Here is an 18,890-nt window from a genome sequence, read left to right as displayed (position 1 = left end):
CTCTGTGATGCTATTTTAGCATACTTATAACACAGCAGTTGGCTTCACCCATTGTAAGAATGAAGACAAACAACCCAGGCTCGGGGTCCACACAGCTCAGTTGCTGCTGCTGCACATTAGTTACCAGCTTCAGAAGCCATCCCTTCTAGAGGATGTGGTGTTACAGAGAATGACACAAAAGCGCAGACACGGCACTCAGCACTCCTCTCCCACAAACTGGCCTCCGCAAAGTGTCTTGTGGCTAGTCCCTTTTAGAGGGCCCAGGCCAACTTGGCTTCACTGCTATGACCAGCTGGGCTCCTCATCCAGAACTACGCCAAATGGCAGCTTTCAGCTTCTAGTCTGCATAGCCCGGTGACCTGCCTTGTTCTAAAACAATACGAGATCCTGCTTGCTGAGCACTTTCTCTGTGCTTATCCTGACCTGAATATGGCTCCATGTTCCCCAGCCCAGTCCCTGATAATGGAAACTTGGGCAGGCCCACCTCCTCTCCAGCATCCAGCTTCCCTCGGTGTCAGAATGGAATTGTGGCCCTATGTCAAAACATATTTAAGAACCACTGCCAGGGATGTATTTGCAATGTCTGGTACAGAGGCAGCCTCTGTGAACATCTCACCTGAAGCTTTAGTTTCCCAGATGCCATTTCTTTGGGAAGAGCATTTAGCACCAAGCCAACTAGCCTAACAGGAACTTCTGTCTTCCAGTAGAATTTACCAAATGCCTCCCCTACAGCTCACACACAGGCCAGTTTCTATAAGCACCGGGAAGCTGAGAGGATGTTGGGTGGGGACTGCATGAGGATGGGGGTTTCTCTCTAATTCTAAAGTCAGGTGTCACAGTGCTGCCTGGAGGCCATCATGGTAAAGATGCTTAGAAGTATCCCCTGCTGCTGGCTAACTCTTACTAGCTTGTATAGACAATTGGAAGGAATGGAGACATTGTTTCATTGTATAGGCCATTGGAAAGAAAGGAGACATTGTTTAATTGTACAGATAACTGGGAGGAAAGGAGACATTGTTCCATTGTATAGACAACTGGGAGGAAAGGAGACATTGTTTCATTGTATAGACAACTGGGAGGAAAGGAGACATTGTTTCAGAAACCATCTGAGATCTCAGGAAGATCAGTCTGAGCATCTCAGAGACAGCTGTGCCCAAGTTCAAGTTCAAATGCCAACTTAGAATTTGTCACATTTTGTCTATTATTTATTAAGTGGGTATAGAGACATGGCCATCAGCGGACATCTTGGATGGTTCAATTAGTTCTCTTCTTTTACCATGTGGATTTCAGGCTCTAACTCAAGTTGTCTGTCCTCAGGCTTGGTAGTGATTACCTTCACCTGCTGAGCCATTTACACCCCCACCCCCAGGCTTTAGGGTTGTGTGTAGGCGAAGACTCACCATACCTCAGTAACATCAGCCTTCTGTATGAAGATGAGAGGCAATGATGACTGTGGGTGCCAGCCCTGAGTGGCTAAAATCCTGCATTGAATCTCAACACTGCCTATCTGCCCCTTTTCCTCACCCTCCAGGTATTCACAGAGACTAGAGAAGCTGAAGGCAGGAATTTGGATGTCTCATTTCCAAGTAGGTTTTCCTTTCTTTTTTTTAACAAAAGAAATTATATCCACATGTCACTGTGCAGTTTATTGGCAGGACACTAATTGCTTTCTTGTATGAATATATTTCCTATTTTTTTAAGTACCACACAAACAAATGCTATTTTAAACATACATCCTTTGAGGCCCCTTTTCTTGTCATCTGGTGGACACCAGGCAACCTCGTTATCTGCTCTAACACCTGCAGCTGGCAGACCATGGGCTGCTCTGTCAGGGTATCTGCTGCACAGGACAAAGCTGCTATCTCCCAAGGTCTCACCTTGTTAGAGTCCAGAATTCTAAGCCCAGGTGACAAGTACTCAGTTCATTTGCCACCTTCTACAACCAAAAACGTCATTAGTGGGAACTTACTGCTCCCTGCTGTCTATCGGAAGGAACACTGGGAAGGCCAGGACTTTCTGACAGCAATTAAACTTTTCTCTCAATGGGAAGTGTGAGGTGTTCTGGACTCGGGAAATATCTCCAAGCATGCTGTGTACAGCAGCTCCTGGGCAGAGAGGAACAGTCTGCTCGGGATCACCAGTGACACAGGCTCAGATTGCTAAGTGGACGAGTTTGAAAATTCTTATGTCTAGGCTCTTCTCTAGAGCTAAGGGGTCAAATGGGAAAGAAAAGCCAGCTCACATCACCCACCAAACTGTACTTCTGGCATTAAAAACATCCATTGTGAAGATAGTTGTCTTTTTACTGTGTAAAAGTACATTGGGCTTAGAGCCAAATGTTTCCTTTGTGGTCCCCTCCACTTCAGGGGAGGGACAGAGGGCTTGAATGGTGATAACAGTTCCTAGCATGTGTTCCCTCCCCATCCCCCTCTCCTTCCCCCCTCTCTCTTACACACACACACACACACACACACACACACACACACACACAACACACTTCCTTTATTCTTCCTTTTTTCTTCCCTTTCTTTCTCTCCATTGCTTCCCACAGGGTAAAATGTTCCTGAGGTGGACATTCCTTGGGGGAACATGGTCCATCCCCCTCCTGAGGTTGGGCAGGGCAGATTCACTCTCGCTGCAGTGTAAAGCATGAACAAGTTCATCTGGCTACAGCCACACCACTTGTCAATCATCTCCACTGGTACAAAGGCTTGTGGTTTGGTCTCTGGTCACCTGGCATTTGGGGAGGTTTCTAATTTGGAAGTATGATAAAGGAATGGATTTATCAGCACCAACCCAGTTCTACACTTACAAGGATGAATGAAGGCCTTACTTGAGGCACGATGCCTTGCCAAGGGTAGGACCATTTTCCACACAGCCCAAGTCCCTTCACTATGCTAACCCCACAGGAGGCAAAGACCCACTTACATCTATAGATACTGAGAGACAGAATCCAGTGAACTCCTCTGTGGCCTTCAGAAGAGCTGAAGGAAGGGCTTCTCCCATCCCTGGGGATGAACTGACTGGTTGGATGGAAACCAGCTAACCTTCCGGAACACCCCGGCCTTCAGTAACATGTCATCTAGAAATTTGGCCAAGGGCTGCATGGTCAGCTTTTTGTCACTACTGTTAACAGCAATGACTTAAGAAGAAGATTTACTGTAGCCCATGGTCCCAGAGTTGTCAGCCTATTGGGGTGAGGAGTGGATGGCAGGACAGTGTACCTCAAGGTGGACAGAAAGCAGAAGAATACAAGGACATGTCCCTAGCACCCTACTTCTTCTAGTTAGGCTACATGTCTTCTTTTATGACTTCTCAATGATGCCATCATATAATGAATCCATCAAAGGATCAGCCATTCCTTAGGGCAGAATCTAATTTTCTCTGACACCCCTAGAGTTGTGCCTTACCATATACCAAACCAATTGACAAGATCAACCACTTTGGAGAATTTCACCTGTTTGGAACATGCCTGTGTCATGCCACTGGCAACGGTAGCACTAAGCACTAAGTACTTGTACTTAGCACTTAGTACTAGCAGCAGCATTACAGCCATAGTTCAGTCTCTGCCACTGTATGGGGTGTCTAATGGAAGAACTGGGGAAACAGAGTCAGGCTTACTGCACATGAGGAATCTCAGAACAAAAACCACAGACATTCCTGAAATGAGTCTTATGAAGTTCCAGGTTGTCCTTGTTAAGACTCTACAGGAACATGGCCCAAGTTTCTCCTTAGCAGTGTGGGAAGTAGATAAAACAGAGGTGGGTAGGTAAAATCCAGCTTTCTGGTGTCTTCCTTATGATTCAGGGAAGGTAGGATAACCCCCTGGCTATTATTACCAAATACCAAATCTTAACAAACAGGTTATTTTTAGCATTTTTGAAACTCCTTTGAGTCCTGTGAACCTTATTTGTCTGGAGGGATGTGTGCATGTGTATAATATTTAAAGGGGAGGTTGTCTGGCACTAAGGTGACACTTATTCTCTCATACACAGAGATAGTCAAACACAAGACAAGAATAGAGAAATCTTCCAATTCATGCCTATCCCTGAATGCCAGAGCTCAAGGGGACAACAAAGCTGGAGTTTTGATGCCAAGGAGTCTTCTGTAGAAAACAATCCAGAAGACCCTGGAGAGAGAGCAGTGGACGGAATTGAATTCTGCCTCCCAGTTTAGACATCCGTAAATAGAGATGCCACTCACCACATCTCAGAGTCATTTCTGCATCTGCTCTCTGCAAAGGTCAAAACAAATGATTCCTCATGCCTATCTGGAAAACGCAGACACTCACAACTCCGTCTGTTCACCACCTGCTGGGATCTGGGGCAAGGGTGGGGGAGGCAAGCAGACAGTGAGTGTGTTTGTGACTGTCACATGCAGCCACCCAAATCCACCGCCAGCTTTGTGCCACTTAGAGAAACTAGAATGCTTGTTGTTTCCTCCGAAGATGTGGTGACAAGATTTTCCTAAGTGACTCTGCAGGCACCTTCTCCTGATACCTGAATTGCTTTGTCTGTGACTCCAGCATCCTGGCACATGCTCCCATGTGTGATGTGACTTCTACTGCTTTGTCAGCAAATCAGCTGGGTAGCATTGAAACCAGTCTACGTTCAGGGCTCTCCTCACACTGTGGCGCAGCTTCCTGTCACAGTTAGTTTTGATGGTCAGCTTGCAACAACCTAGTGCCACAAGTCCTCTGTGGCTGATCTTGACCATAGTTCTTTACACAAAACCCTTGTTGCTGGTCCTGGCACATATATTGGCTCTTGTGAAACTGCTGGTCTAGAGGGCACTGGGATACATTGTAAAGCCATTTGACTTTTAAAAAAAGTTTTCCCCTATTACATCCTATCTATCTATCTATCTATCTATCTATCTATCTATCTATCTATCTACCTATTTACATCCATCCATCCATCCATCCATCCATCCATCCATCCATCCATCCATCCATGCATCCATCCATCCATGCATTCATCCATCCATCGAGGTCACCATGAGTTATGGAAGTGAGACCCATCCTGGGTTCAGGTTTCAGTAGCCTTGGCTTTCCCTCTTTGTAACTAGGGATCTATCTATATCTATCTATCTGTCTGCCTACCCACCCTCTCATCCATCCATCCACCTACCCACCCACCCACTCACCCACCCAGCTACGTATCCATCCTACTGAGCATGTGTACTTGTGTACTATGGCACAGGAGGTCAGAGGACAACTTGTGGTGTTCAGTTTGCTCTCTCTACAAGGTGGGTCCAAGAGAACCTTAGGTGCCAGGGCTAGGTAGCCGCCTCTGCCAACTCACTTGTTCTTGTTTGATTCTTGCTGTGTTGTATTTTATCTCCATGCTAACTGAAGAGAAAGTCTTCTGCCCATAGCTGCCTCAAAACCAGTTGGCCACAGGAGTAGGGGCCACGTAGGCTCAGTGACCTGGAAAAAGGCCATCTGGTCCATTTATTTTATTTTTATTTGGTTGGTCTTGTAACTATTTATTTCAGCATTTTTGAAATTTCACTCTTGAATCTTGTGTTTACATCATTCCAACCCCGCATTCATTTCCTTCTATGTTTTCATGTCCCCTCAACTCCTCAACACCATGACCTCTTCTTTAATTATTACTGTCTTACACACACACACACACACACACACACACACACACACACAAACACACACACACACTAATCTGAAGGATCCATTTAGTGTTGGCCATGTGAACTAGTGTCTCATATATGACATGTAATCTACACCCATGAAATCTTAACAATATGGTCACCCAAATGAACCCAGCACAATGACAACAATATCTAAATATGGTGGAGTCTCACAAAGCCTCAGCCTTAGATAAAGAGCTTTGGGTAATTAATGCCTACTAAGAGAGGGAGAATCAGTCTTTTCCAGAAATCTGCCCCCTGATAGGTTGTCTAATCACAATCGGCCATTTCTGCACACGTGGATACATTAGCACCCCATCCTTACAACAGTGGGAATTGAAGCCTACATCCAGGCTAGAACAAACATTATGCCCAAACTTCATGGCATTTTGCTTTCAAGTGCTGAAAGTTGACTCACTGTAGTGGTGAATTTGCTAAACCATTTTGGGTCCCAGCGGATCCTGCATGTGCTGTATCCACTCAAGAGCTCTCTGGATTCCCTAATGAAAGACATATGCATGTCAATTAATTTTGGTATGCCATGACTAGGTCAAGGGCTGAGCATTTCTAGCCCTCCCTGTGGTTAGCTTATATTTTCTTCCAGTATTCCTGGCCTAACATCTTCTAAATCTGTTTTATCTTTGCTGCCCTGTTACCTTCTGGGTAGCCCCCCCATAGGGCTTATTTCTTTTTCTACTTACATTGCAGGATACATTTTCTTCCATAGCTCTTAAATCTGATCCCTCTGCCTCTGAGTCATGGTGATTCTCCTCTTCTCCCTCCTCTCTTAGTTCCTTGCCCACACAATCTAAAAGTCCTGCCCCGACTCCCTGCCTAACCAATGGCTATATGACAATTCTTTATTGTCAGTTAAAGCCAACTGGAGGCAGGGAACCTCAAGTCTAGAACTGTGGCTTTTGAGAGCTGAAATAAAAGAAAAAACATTAGAACCAATTCCCAACAGCTCACAACCTGCTTCTTCTGTGAGGTCACCTCCCAGATCAACAGTGGTGGCATTGATTAAATGTAAGAGGGAACGCATCCATGGGTTATGGAGGTGAGACGTCCTGGGTTCAGATTTCAGTAACCTTGACTTTCCCTCTGTGTAACTAGGGCTTCTTGAGAGATCGACATCGAGAGTCAATTAAACATGGAACAGATATTTTTGTGCCTGACATGTGTCACACAGAGTGGAAACGCAATGGTCTCATTTCAGATGAGTTCTCATCATGGACATAAGGGCAAGGTCCAGGTCTGAATGAAATGTTTTGGTGCAGGACACCCCTTTCTGTCTTCAGGTAATTCTGGAAAATGTTTGGTTTCCTTCCCACTCCACAAGGGTTTGATGCTGAACCTAAAGGTGTGGGGACACACCCATATCTCCCCTTCTTCTCCCCCTTCCAGCCCCCAGTGCTGCTGGCAACTCTATCAGCTTCTAAGTTCTGCTAAGAAAACTGGTCATCATCTGAACCTTCTCTCTCTACTGTGGGGCTCTGCCCCAACAGAAAGAGTCCTTCTCAGATGGCCTCACCCCAGATTTTGACACTTCTGAGGGTTGATAAGCTAGAAAGTATTAAAAACATTTTAAACGGTCACACTAGCCATCTAGTACCTATGGGTATTCTCAATGCTGCCCTGAGGTCCAAGTCTGGACAGCACTCTCTGTTTTATTATTCTTAGGTTGGACTCGTTGTTTTAATTATTGCAATCTGATGTTGAGTCAAGATTTAATTACCCGAGGTTAATCTGTTTCTTCACAATGAGGAAAAAGGACTTTGCTGTCAAAAGAACGAAGGCAGACACACTGTTCATGGCTTTGCGTCTGTTCAGATAATTGCTCTTCAGGGGGCAATAAATAACTGTGATTCAGTACACAGAGTACCCTCAGCTACAGACACATGTAGATAAGTGAGAATCAATATGTCAAGCTACCACTTTTCAGCCATCTTGACCAGTGATCATTAAGGTCAGATTCTGCCAATTATGGTCTATGGGTCAAAGCCAACCTGCTGTCTTAGTTTTTGATTGCTCACATGCTGAAAAAATGATGCACCTTTAAAAAGCATTCTAAAATGGTTCCATCAATCGAGGAAGCACTGTGTAAGAACCTCATCAATCATTTTTCATATTTTTGAAAATTTTTAAACATTTATTTTTATTACTTTCATATATATATATATATATACATATATATATATATATATATATAGGCAAACAATGCAGGCGCCCATGGAGGACAGGGGCTTTAGAATTCCCTGAAGCTGTGGTCATAGGTGGTTGTGAGTTGTCCAGTGTGGTTGCTGGGAACTGAACCTGGATGTCCTGTAAGAGCAGTAAATGCTCTTAACCGCTGGATCATCTCTGCATATTGCTCGTGAGTCCTTAAGTCCAGAAAGACTTATCATCTGGGTGTCAACGAAAACAGTTGCTCCTCTCTGACCTGACAGAATGTTCTAAATTTGCAGCCCTGTGGCTGTTGGACATGACAGGACGGTGCCTGGTCTTCTGAAGCATTCTAATGAACAATCTGATGAAGTCACAGCATTCGAGGAAAAGTATCAGCAGGGAGGTGCTCTCTAAAACCACACACACTGATCCCGGGAACTTGGAGGTTTGTATTTGGAAGCCCTGTACTACTAATTTGTGCTACTTTGAGGTGGGGGCTTTCTCCAAATTGCTTTACTGTGGAAACCACAGCGTTGCCTGCAATCCTGTCTAGGCTGAGGCCACACTAATGTTGTCTGCAGTTGCACCTGGAGATGCCCAGGCACCTTGTCTCGAGATGCTGGGCTTCTCGCTTCTCATCCCAGCAAGAACACAGCTTTGTCCCAACCACTTTATACCAGAGCTCAGTCAGAAGCCCGTCCTAAATTAGAGGACACTCCTCTAGACTGAAGCATTAATGGGAGGGAGTGGTTCAGAAGGCTGTCATTTAACGTCAAACTAGAAAATCTGTTCATGAGGAAAATCTGTAGTAACTCACAAATCAGTTCTTGGCTGCTACAAGAAAGGGAGAAAAGAAAAAGGCCCTGAAAGAGATTACTTCTTCACTTAAAAAAAAGACAACTCCACATAAAATGAGATGAAGAGGTTTAAGATGACAGAAAAGTCCTCCACTCTGATCACCAACTTATATCTGAAGTTTCTTCTTTTAATGTACAAAGACCCAGAAGAAAACAAAGTGGAATGAAGAGAAAATTCCACGAATCAAAACATTTGTCAAAGTCCCAAAGATGAAGCTCTCTTAATGGAAAACCACATCTTCGTTTAACATATGCGACGAGACTACTAACTACCCACACATGTGACTACAAGCCACGTGACTACTGACTACCTGGTGTTCAAAGACATGCATACAGGAACCGGAGGCTCAAAATAGGTTATTAGCAGAAAACTAGATGGCAGAATTGAGATTCAAGGCATAGTCCCCATCACCCTCCTTGGCTAGTGGGGGAACTCTGAGCATCCATTTGGACACTGAGACTCCCATGTCTTTCTCATTGATGCCTTTTTGCTGGCCTTCATCATCTCTCCATCAGAGTAAGGAGCCATCCCTCATAGTCAACACCCCGCAATCACTGTGATGAGCAGGGCTGGGTCTATCCGCTAAATGATGGCTGATAGCTTCCCATTTATAGCTGGAAGCCATCCCCAGAAAGGCATCTGAAGCCCAGTGAGTTCTGGCGCCAGCTTTCTGTCTCATGTAGTGTCTCCAGTCCACTCCTTCCGCCTCAGCGTCCCCAGGTTTACCCAGCTGCCCTTCCCACTACTGGGCTCTAACTGCTGCATTTCCACTCAGCCCTCAACTCTTTCCAAGGGATCAGTACTAGAGGTGCCCCAGCCCCCTACATCTGTGTTTGCTGTCAGATGTCTGCTTCTCTGCCAGGAGGGCCTCACATGGGCCTCTCTTCCCTGCTACAGGTTCAGCGGGGATTTGAAAGTGTTTGCAAATCTCATCAACATCAATCTCCAAGCTTTAGAAACCCAGTAACCTTGGGTTTTCCCAGACCAGAAAGAGCCTGCCATATTCCCTGTTGCATGGACAGGGTCTAGGTTGATTTTCTGCATCTCCAGTCTCGCTGTCAATCACAGAAGTAACTTGAATTATAATTTTATTTACTATAAAAACCGTATAAGACTTATAAAACATGTTGCTGGGTTGGACCATGGTATCTGGGGTAGTCTGAATCTCTTTTCCTGACCCATGACCACTCTTATTTGGTTCTAGAATAGGCTCTCTCTTATTCCCTTTGACACGAAAGCTGCGTTTCTGTGTGGACAAGTCTGGAGTGTGAAGATGGCGCCTGTGCCCGTGGTCCCTGGCTATCTGACTCCAGCTGAGCTGAAGTCATACTGGGCAGCTGGACAGAACAATAGCATTAACTTAGCCAACCCACAGCTGTAGAGGGGAAGTGGGGATGAGGGGGAGCAGGGATGTCAGAGAGGCTGTTACATGCACTAAGGTCTCTGGAGTCTGCCGAGAGTGAAAAGAGAGGAAGGCACACCCTGAGAACTGGCGACCTCTTGTCATCTGTGGGAGCCTGATACTGCTGCGGCTCCAAGTCAGACCCCAGGGCTTAGCGTCCCACCTCAGAAGCATCCTGCTCCATCGTCACCGTGGACAGACAGGACGAGCGCAATCCCACAGTTCACCATCTGGGCTGCATTTGCAAGGATAATGTGTCATTTTAAAAATAATAAGACCATTCATTTACATCTGCTTTTTTTTCCTTCCTCTATTTGCTCAGCAGCAAAGTGATAAAAAAAAATAGAGAAAATGATCCAAACAAAAATATTTATGAGTAAATAGCTTATAGAGATGGTGAGGCTGTCGCTATCTAATTCTGGTCCCGCCCATCGAAGCAAACAAAGACGGTGCTCCTGGCAGCGTGATTGAATTGTATACAATTATCACCAATCTTTTAAACATGATGGTAACGAGAGAAGTATTAGCATAGATTAGAACGGCCTTGAAACATTTATTTCCCCAAGAATATGACGACTGCTTCTAATTTTTATTCATGGAATGAAGGAGATGCTAGCTCTTTTTTTTTTTTTTTTTCAGGCAGCTTGATCTGATATCATTTCCACAATTTCCTTCATGTGTCTCTGGAATGCAGCTACAAGACAATGTGATAACGCAGGTCATTTTAACCAAGTGCACGATTCTCTGTGGACTTCAGGGTTTGCATCCAAATTCATTAGCTACTTTGTATAAAATAACTCGTTGGGGACCTGGAGGGATGGCTTAGCAGTCCAGAGTGCTTGCTGCTCTGCCAGAGGACCATGGTTTGGTTCCCAACACCCATGCATGTCAGGTTGTCTCATAACTGCCTGTAACTCCAGCTCTGGGGGAATGGGAGGCCCTCTGCTGGGCCGCCGAGGGAAACTGCACAGGTGTAACACACAGAGAGATACGAATACATTTAAAAGATATTTCTCATCATTCTCCCTTTTCACTTTGGGCACATTCTAGAACTATCCAACAAAACTCCCACCAGAAAAATGCAAATAAACTAAAAGCAAACCCTTTGCCACATGGGAAGAGTTTCCTAATTTTCACATTTAGCCTAAAACTTGGAGCATCGATGAAGTTTTAGAGAATCCCTTACCAGCTGCAAATAGAAAAATCAAGGCATTCCCGGGCCTATGATCTGGTTTAGTATGTGCATATTTCATAGGCAGGAGATCACCTGCCTAGATTATCTGCAAAATGATGCATAATAAAGAAGGTGAGTTCAAAGAAAGATGGGAAAGTGCTCAGCTCCAGCCCCTTGAGCAGAACAAGGGCTCTTCTTCAGGGAGGTTCTCTTTTTAAGGGCCTCTTTTGGAAACTGTTTCTATCTGAAAACAAAAGAAAATTCCCTGACCATTAGGTTCTTTGAGTAGTTGCGAATTGTGGTTGTGCTCAGAAAAAGCTGGCAGATTCCAGATGATGAATTCTAGTCTAACAGCCAAAATGATCAGCTAAATAGACCATCGATCAACCACAAGACCTTTATCTGATTTTATTTTGTAGTGCAGCCAGACATAGTTTAAAAACAAGGATGGAGCTATTTCAATGGAGGGGCTGAGCACGGCCCTAGAAGAGAACAGTGTCTCCCAATGAACCCAGCTTCACTGAGTAGGATATATGGTTCTTATTTTCTACAAACATTTCCCTGAATATTTGAGCTGGAGGCGCAGATTCCCACAGGCCTGCCATTTGCTATGTGGATCATTGGACTCTGCCTCAGGGCCTGGTGCGGTTTGTAATACCAGGTGGGCATTAAATGCATTAATTAGACCAATAAATGATGGCACAGAGGGAGGACCAAGCCAGCAACTGAAATAAAGTAGCTTTGGGTGTTTGTATAACTGTGTGGGAATGAGGACCTGGTAGTGTGTTCTGAGATAATGTAAATTTAAGAAGTATAGGTCATTTATATATCTATATGTTCACCTACCTAGTCTGACCATCCATCTGACCATCCATCTGTACATCCATCCATCCACCAATCCATCCATCCGTCTGTCCATCCATCCATCCATCCATTTGTCCATCCATCCATCCATCCATCCATCCATCCATCCATCCATCCATCCATCCACCCATCTATCCATCTATCACTACTTTCCTTTACATATACTGACTTATGCATGCAGATATCTATCAATTATCTGTACATCAATGTACCTGCTCATCCATCCATCCATCCATCCATCCATACATCCATACATACATACATACATATATCCACCCACCCACCCAAACACCTATCAATCCATTCAGTCAGCCAGCTACCCACCCATCTACCTATCCATCCACCAAACACATTCTAACTTTATTACACATCTGATACCACACTTGGCCATGAACACATGTAGATGGGTCAGAGAGCTAAGGATCCTTGCTTTAGAAGGTATCATTTTGGTAGATTATCAGAGAAAGTACATGCTCAAGCTTGGAATGGAAAATGTATCAGATTCCCAAGTACAACCTGAGCTCTGTTGACACTGAGCTTCCAATCTGGACTAGTAATCAATAGCTTCACAGTAGTAGTCATTGATTTCACAAGTCAGCTGTGCCCCCCATCACTCTCTTCCTTTCAACTTAACAAGTGGCTCCTTCTCTGCACTAAGAGCTGGAGATATGCCAGGAAACAGGCAGAGAGAGCCCCTCTTCCTTCTCAGAGCATGAAGGCATAGGCACCTGCTTCATTTAGACTTATTACGGTGTCCTGGGGAGTGAGGAGGAAGCGAAGAAGGATGGCCAGCCACATGCAGTGGATGGAAGGTCACCTCCTCACTGCTGCACCACACTGTCCTCAAGCTGTGCTCAGGGAGAAAGCCAGCCGTGCAAACAGCGAAGACAAATAGGCAGGTTCCAAACACTTGCTCAGCATGTGACACCTCCTCGCTGATGCCAGCTCATCTGTCTCTCCCCAGAGAAAATACTTCCCGCTGGCTCCTTCTTAGGAGATGGCTTCATGGCAGGAAACAGACCACATGGAAAGTCAGCGTGACTTTGCTATCTCCTGAGCTCACAAGAGCTATAGGGTTAGAGTCCCCCCTCTAGATAAGGTAGAGTTGTACAGTAGCTTTGTTTCTTTTTGGGTCAGAACTGAGGAGCTGAGGAGCTGGGAGCAATGGGAGAGCTGCTCTCAAAGGAGTTCTGATCCATCTATACTTGTCATTGTCAACATACACATGGACACAAGCACACCCTCCCAACCACACACACACACACACACACACACACACACACACACACATATACACATTCACAGACACATACACACAGACATACATATAGACACACACAGATATACACACATATACACACACAGGGACACACATAGACACACAGACATGCACACATGCACACTCACACTTTTGCACATATGCACATATACACACTTGAGATCCTAGGAAAGAAGTCGAGCTTACATCAGAATTCATAGGTCTCACGTGAAGATTTTCTCTTCCTATTTTTGAAACAATTTTAAAATTGTTTTATGTGTTTATGGGAGTTTTGCCTACAAGTATGTCTTTGGAACCATGTGTGTGTCTGGTTCCTGAGGAGATCTTAGGAGGACATCTGATTCCCTGGGACAGATGTCACAGGTGGTTGTGAGACACCATGTAGGCACTGGGACTTGAACCCAGGTGTTCTACAAGAGCAGCCAGTGCTTTTAGCTCCTAAGCCATCTTTCTAGGCCTTCCTCTACTTTAACAATAACAACAACAACAAACCAACCAAACAAACAAACAAAACCCAGTGTGACGATGGATGTGTGCCTTTGTCAGTGTATATGTATATGGGTTGCAGAACAACTTCAGAGACCCCATCTATTTCCTTTGAGACAGGGTCTATCTGTGGCCTGGTGCTCATCAATTAGGCTAGACTGGCCAACAAGTCCCAGGAATCCTCTCTCTGCCTTTGCAGAGCTGGTGTTACAATGTATGGTGCCACATGCTGCTTTTTAGACATGGGTTCTGGGGATCAAACCCTGGTCCTCATGTTTTAGAGGTAAGCGTTTTCCCCACTGAGCTTCCCTCTCAGGCACCAGGGCATTTTCTTGAAAGGGAATGCTGAACACCCAGCTGGCTCAGCCTACCTAGAATAGCAAGGCTTTTCCGTAGTTCTCTGGGAATAAAACTGACATGGAAGTCTACCCTCTGGCGGAGGGGTCCTAACACATCCATGTGAATCTTAAGAGTAGCTGAGCCTAGTAAGATTAAACGGCTGTGAGTCAGGGAATCTGAACACGATGGGTATAGTTCCTATCTCTTTAAAGAGCCAGAACTGCAGCTTCGCGGGCTCAGCAGCTGGGCGCAATGTCCCTGCTCAGCTCATATGCTGAAACGGCGGAGATCTCTTTCCTCCAGATTGTGTTTATGTTGCCTGCCTCAGCACTGAACTCTGGAAAGCCCCACAGAAGTGACAACTTCTCATTCGTTGTCTTTGATTTTCCAATTTCAGTTCAATTGAATTTCTACTTTTGGGGGGCTGCTGGCCTATTGTGGTTTGGAATACTTAATTCAGCTCCATGGTGGCATACTTTTTGCCACCCAACAAGAGCCAGAAGAGTGTCGGAGCTTCAGACCCTCTGTGTGTCCCCCACATACACTTTAAGAAAGTCATATAGGCATTTCTCCCCCGGCCCACCCCTTTGCAAAACAAAGAGCTGCTGAACTGGGCAAAATTACACTATTTGTTCCTGCCTCCCTCAGGATGCTAAGGACCTTGGAGGGCATTGGGCTACAGAAAGGCTGGTGTGTGTGTGTGTGTGTGTGTGTGTGTGTGTGTGTGTGTGTGTATGGTAAATATGTGATGTGTGGTATGTGGGCTTGTATATTCATATGTTTGTGTATGTTTACATATGTGTGTCTCTGTGTGAATACATCCGTGGTAGGTGAACAATAGAGATCTCACTGGGTAGTCATCAATCGTCCTCAAAAAGGAAATACTAGCCTGGGTTGATGGCCCAGCAGGTGAAGTACACACCTTGCAAGCTTAGGGCCTGAGTTCAGATCCCTTCTAACCATGGAAAAGTCAGACACAGTGTGGTCCATGTCTGTGATCCCAGCTCTCAGAGAGAAGGACATGCAGATTGTAAAAGCTCACTGGCCGGTAGGTCTGGCTGGCACAGTAAGGTCTTTGTTTCTGAGAGATTCCCCCATCTCTGACAAAAATAAGCAGTAGAGGAAGACACTGACATCTGATGATGACCTCTGAGCGCCTCGCCTCTCCCTGTGCACACTTGCGTAAGCACACCTACCCACAGGCAGGCTTGTGCCTCCCTGCCCCCCAGATCCAATACAGTGGTAATGGAAACAGGGAAGGTTGGGAAGAGCATAGAAAATGAAGTCAAGGGAAAGGGCTAAGATTTTTTTTCTACCCTCCTCCTTGTTTTCAAACCAGAAACAATCACATTTTAAAGTGGCCGCCACAATTTAACACCAGTTTCTTTTCTTCTCTCCCTCCTTGTAATTTCCCATGCTAACCTTCAGTGTCTTAGGCCCCCAAGAGTAAATCTTGGGGCTATTTAAACTCAACTCCCCTCTCTCCCTCTGCCAACGAGCATACAATTAGAACCGTTATAATCCTTGGACTGCGTTTGGCTGTGACGAAGCCAAACATTCGCAGACTATAGCCTTTAATTTCTGATTTATGGTCTAGGCTAACAGTGTTCTGGACTACTGTGGTATTCTAGGCCATCACTATACTCCATCAGTGGCCGATAGTCACTTGTAAGCACTAGGTCTCAGTTCAATGAACATAAGTTTAAATGAGCACAGTGACTCTTGTTTGAACGGTAATGGCATTAGGCTAGTAGATGCTCGGATGAGACAGACGACAGTTCAAGGAAATACGCTCCCTGGATTTAGATGGCTCATGTGTGAACTTAGAAACTAGGAGTGAACCAGACTTGAGGGGATGGGGTAGAGCTTCAGAGGGGGCTGATCTAATCCAGACTCTTATGAGACCCAAGGAAAAGCTGAGCAAACAGAGCTGAGAAGGACATCTAAGCCCTGGGTTGTTTAACTGGGAACACTGAAGGGAAAAGGACCATGCTGAGCCCATTAAGGAAGGCTGGCAGTCACAAGGTGATGAAGTCGGCATCCAGGGTCAAGCCTAGAGGCATCTGGAACAAGAGGCTCAGGTAGAGGGAGGGCGGAGGATGGATGGGAGTCCACAGTCAGCTTCTGTGTAGTGTGTGATTTCACATGAGCCTTTGGGTGGACCTGGAACTTGGGAAAGGACGGAGCCGCATTGGGCGGTGGTGCACATTTAACCCCAAACATAAACAAGGACTGTGAACAGGCTCACAGTCTAAATGGGTCAGATGGCACTGGCTTTATCTGACCATTACATCTCCTGAGACTAACGGCGTGAATGGAAATTAGGCCTAAGGCTTCTCAGATTTCTCATTTTAAGACAACTTTAAAATAGAAATTGAAAAAGAAAGAAATATATTTTGTTTCTAATTCTAAAAGCTTTTAAAACACTGAGTTAAAAAAAAAGCAAAAGGTCAACATGGGGTCTAACTGAGGCTCAGGACATCTCTGCATGGCAATATGTGACCCCAGGGATAGGGAAAGGGCAGAGAGGGCAGGGGGCAGGGACACATGGACAGAGCTGCCTGGTTGTACCAAGGACACCCTGGGTAATTTTAGAAAGAGCTATATCCCCTTTCTTTTCCTTTCTCATGTGACCCTTCCTCCCCTTTGACAGGGTCCAGAACCTCAAGAGTCTTCCAAGTGGGTGGATGGATCTCCTGTGGGAAGACTAGAAATAGCCAGGGCTGCCCAGCCTGCAGAGTGCCTGTTTGGGTCACATCCCAGCCCAGCCCATTCATCTTTAGAGATCCAGCCACCCTGCTGTGTGTAAACATCTCGGTCCTGCCTTTACAGTCTTGAGCGCCCTTGACTCTCCCGTGTTTCCTTCAGTGGGGAGCCGAGCTCTATTCTCACACAGAAGAAAACAGAATCCTTTCAGCTCACCTCCCGGTCCAGCAGTGCAGGTGACACTACAGTGACAATGTCTCCTTTCTCGGGATCGATGTAGAACATGTTAGGAGATGGCTTGTCAGGCGTCTGCTGACGGATGTTGTACCGCAGGAGAGCATTGTCGGTGGCCGGGTCATCTGCATCAAACGCTGTCATCCGCATCACTGTGGTCCCTAAGGAGGGCAGGGCCAAAGGGTAGGAGACGGTTATCAAAGGGGCACAATGGTCAGGGCCTCTCTCCCATGGGTGATGGCAAGGGAAGAGCCTGCCAATCACTGTCTGAATTAAAAAGACAAATCATTTCCCCCGCTCTGCTTTTTTTCTGCCCGCTCCATCACACTAAAGGACCGGAAATAAAGAAAAGAAAGCTCCCCTGTTCGGCGGAGTGACAGCTTAATTTTTCCTTCTGCTGATGTGCGATTTATTTTTACGGGCTTCCATTGCATTTCGGATGTGGCTCCGTGACAACAGCTTTTAAAACTCTTATGGGATGCCTGCCCGTGCCCGGGACAGGTGCTGAGGAAATAGAAGCATGAAGGGGGTCTTATACATCATAGCATCCCGGAGCTCAGAGGGATGCAAAGACATAAAGGGGCAGGAAATCATTAGTGGGGCATGGAGCAGGTGAAGAGCAGCTTCATCCAGACCAGGCCCAGAGAAGGCTCCCGATACCCACGGGATGCAGAAGGTCCAATCAAGGTCATGGATAAGGGCCTTCAGGGGAAAAGATACACCAGGAAAAAGAGGACAAGAGGCAATCTTACATGAACACCACTAGATAGCCGCCACCCTCAGGTATTTGCAGATGTAGAGAGGATGGTGACGTGGTGTGCCCTTGCCAAGACAAGCAGGAGACATGGGCACAGGTCCTACTTCCATGAAGAGACAAGACTGTTTGGTGATGCCTGGGCTGGTAGTTTGTCATCTTTTGTGAGGGTCTTGCTCACACACAGCTAACATGAAGAAAAACCAGGATAGACTTGCAAGGCCAACTGGGCTTGAGTAAAAATAATACATCTGCTTTCCTGACATCTTCCCTTGGGAAGGCTCATGTCAAGCAGTTTGAAGCTCATGGGTAGACTCTCTGTGGTGGCAGGAAATTTGGAATCAGCCTAGCTGTGTAGTAACAGGGGAAATCAATAAGAGGGTAGCAGCCATCCATTAGGAAACACTTTGAGGTTGTTTTGGGAGCAGATCTAATTGGTCCACCATGGACAGCACCCCAGGTTACACCATCAAATACAATGCATCAGGTTGACGAGCAACTTCTATGCCACTTGTGTGAACACGTTTGCTACGGAAGGTTCCACAGCAGGCATGGGCACAGTGCAGTGCTATCTGCATCTAAGGAGAATGGTCATGCTGGTTAAGTCCCGAGGACAGAATGGGGAATGAGGTTGAGGTGGTCACGGGCGAACAAGGTTAGTCTAATCTGCCATGCTCTCGCAGAGTGGATGCAGTGATTCTGCAACTGAACTTTAACAACAGTGTAATTACAAATGCCGACAGCCTCGTGGCCTAGAACCCAGTCAGACAAACACGGCTACTTATCCTGATGTACCCAACAAAAACTGTTACCTGACGTGACCTCAACAAGGACTGATACCTGATGTGACTTAAATGTCAGGAGAGCCGGCTGTAGTTTTCAGTGGAATAGGTAACATACATATATACACACAATCATACACACAAATATACATACAAACATACATACATACATACATACATACATACATACATACATA

General features: G+C 45.7%; 1 protein-coding gene across 1 annotated transcript in view; it reads right to left on the bottom strand.

Annotated features, from left to right (window-relative positions):
* Nucleotides 1-18,890, bottom strand: part of CDH13 (cadherin 13) — a 961,236-nt gene that overhangs the window by 203,796 nt on the left and 738,550 nt on the right. The window contains exon 7 of the mRNA XM_080936858.1: nucleotides 17,140-17,318. Coding sequence (XP_080792984.1) covers nucleotides 17,140-17,318 — 179 coding nt within the window. The remainder of the gene's footprint in view (nucleotides 1-17,139; nucleotides 17,319-18,890) is intronic.

This window comes from Micromys minutus, assembly GCF_963924665.1.
Source record: "Micromys minutus genome assembly, chromosome: 24".
NCBI classification, from domain to species: domain Eukaryota; kingdom Metazoa; phylum Chordata; class Mammalia; order Rodentia; family Muridae; genus Micromys; species Micromys minutus.
This window is presented reverse-complemented; position numbering and strand designations above follow the sequence as displayed.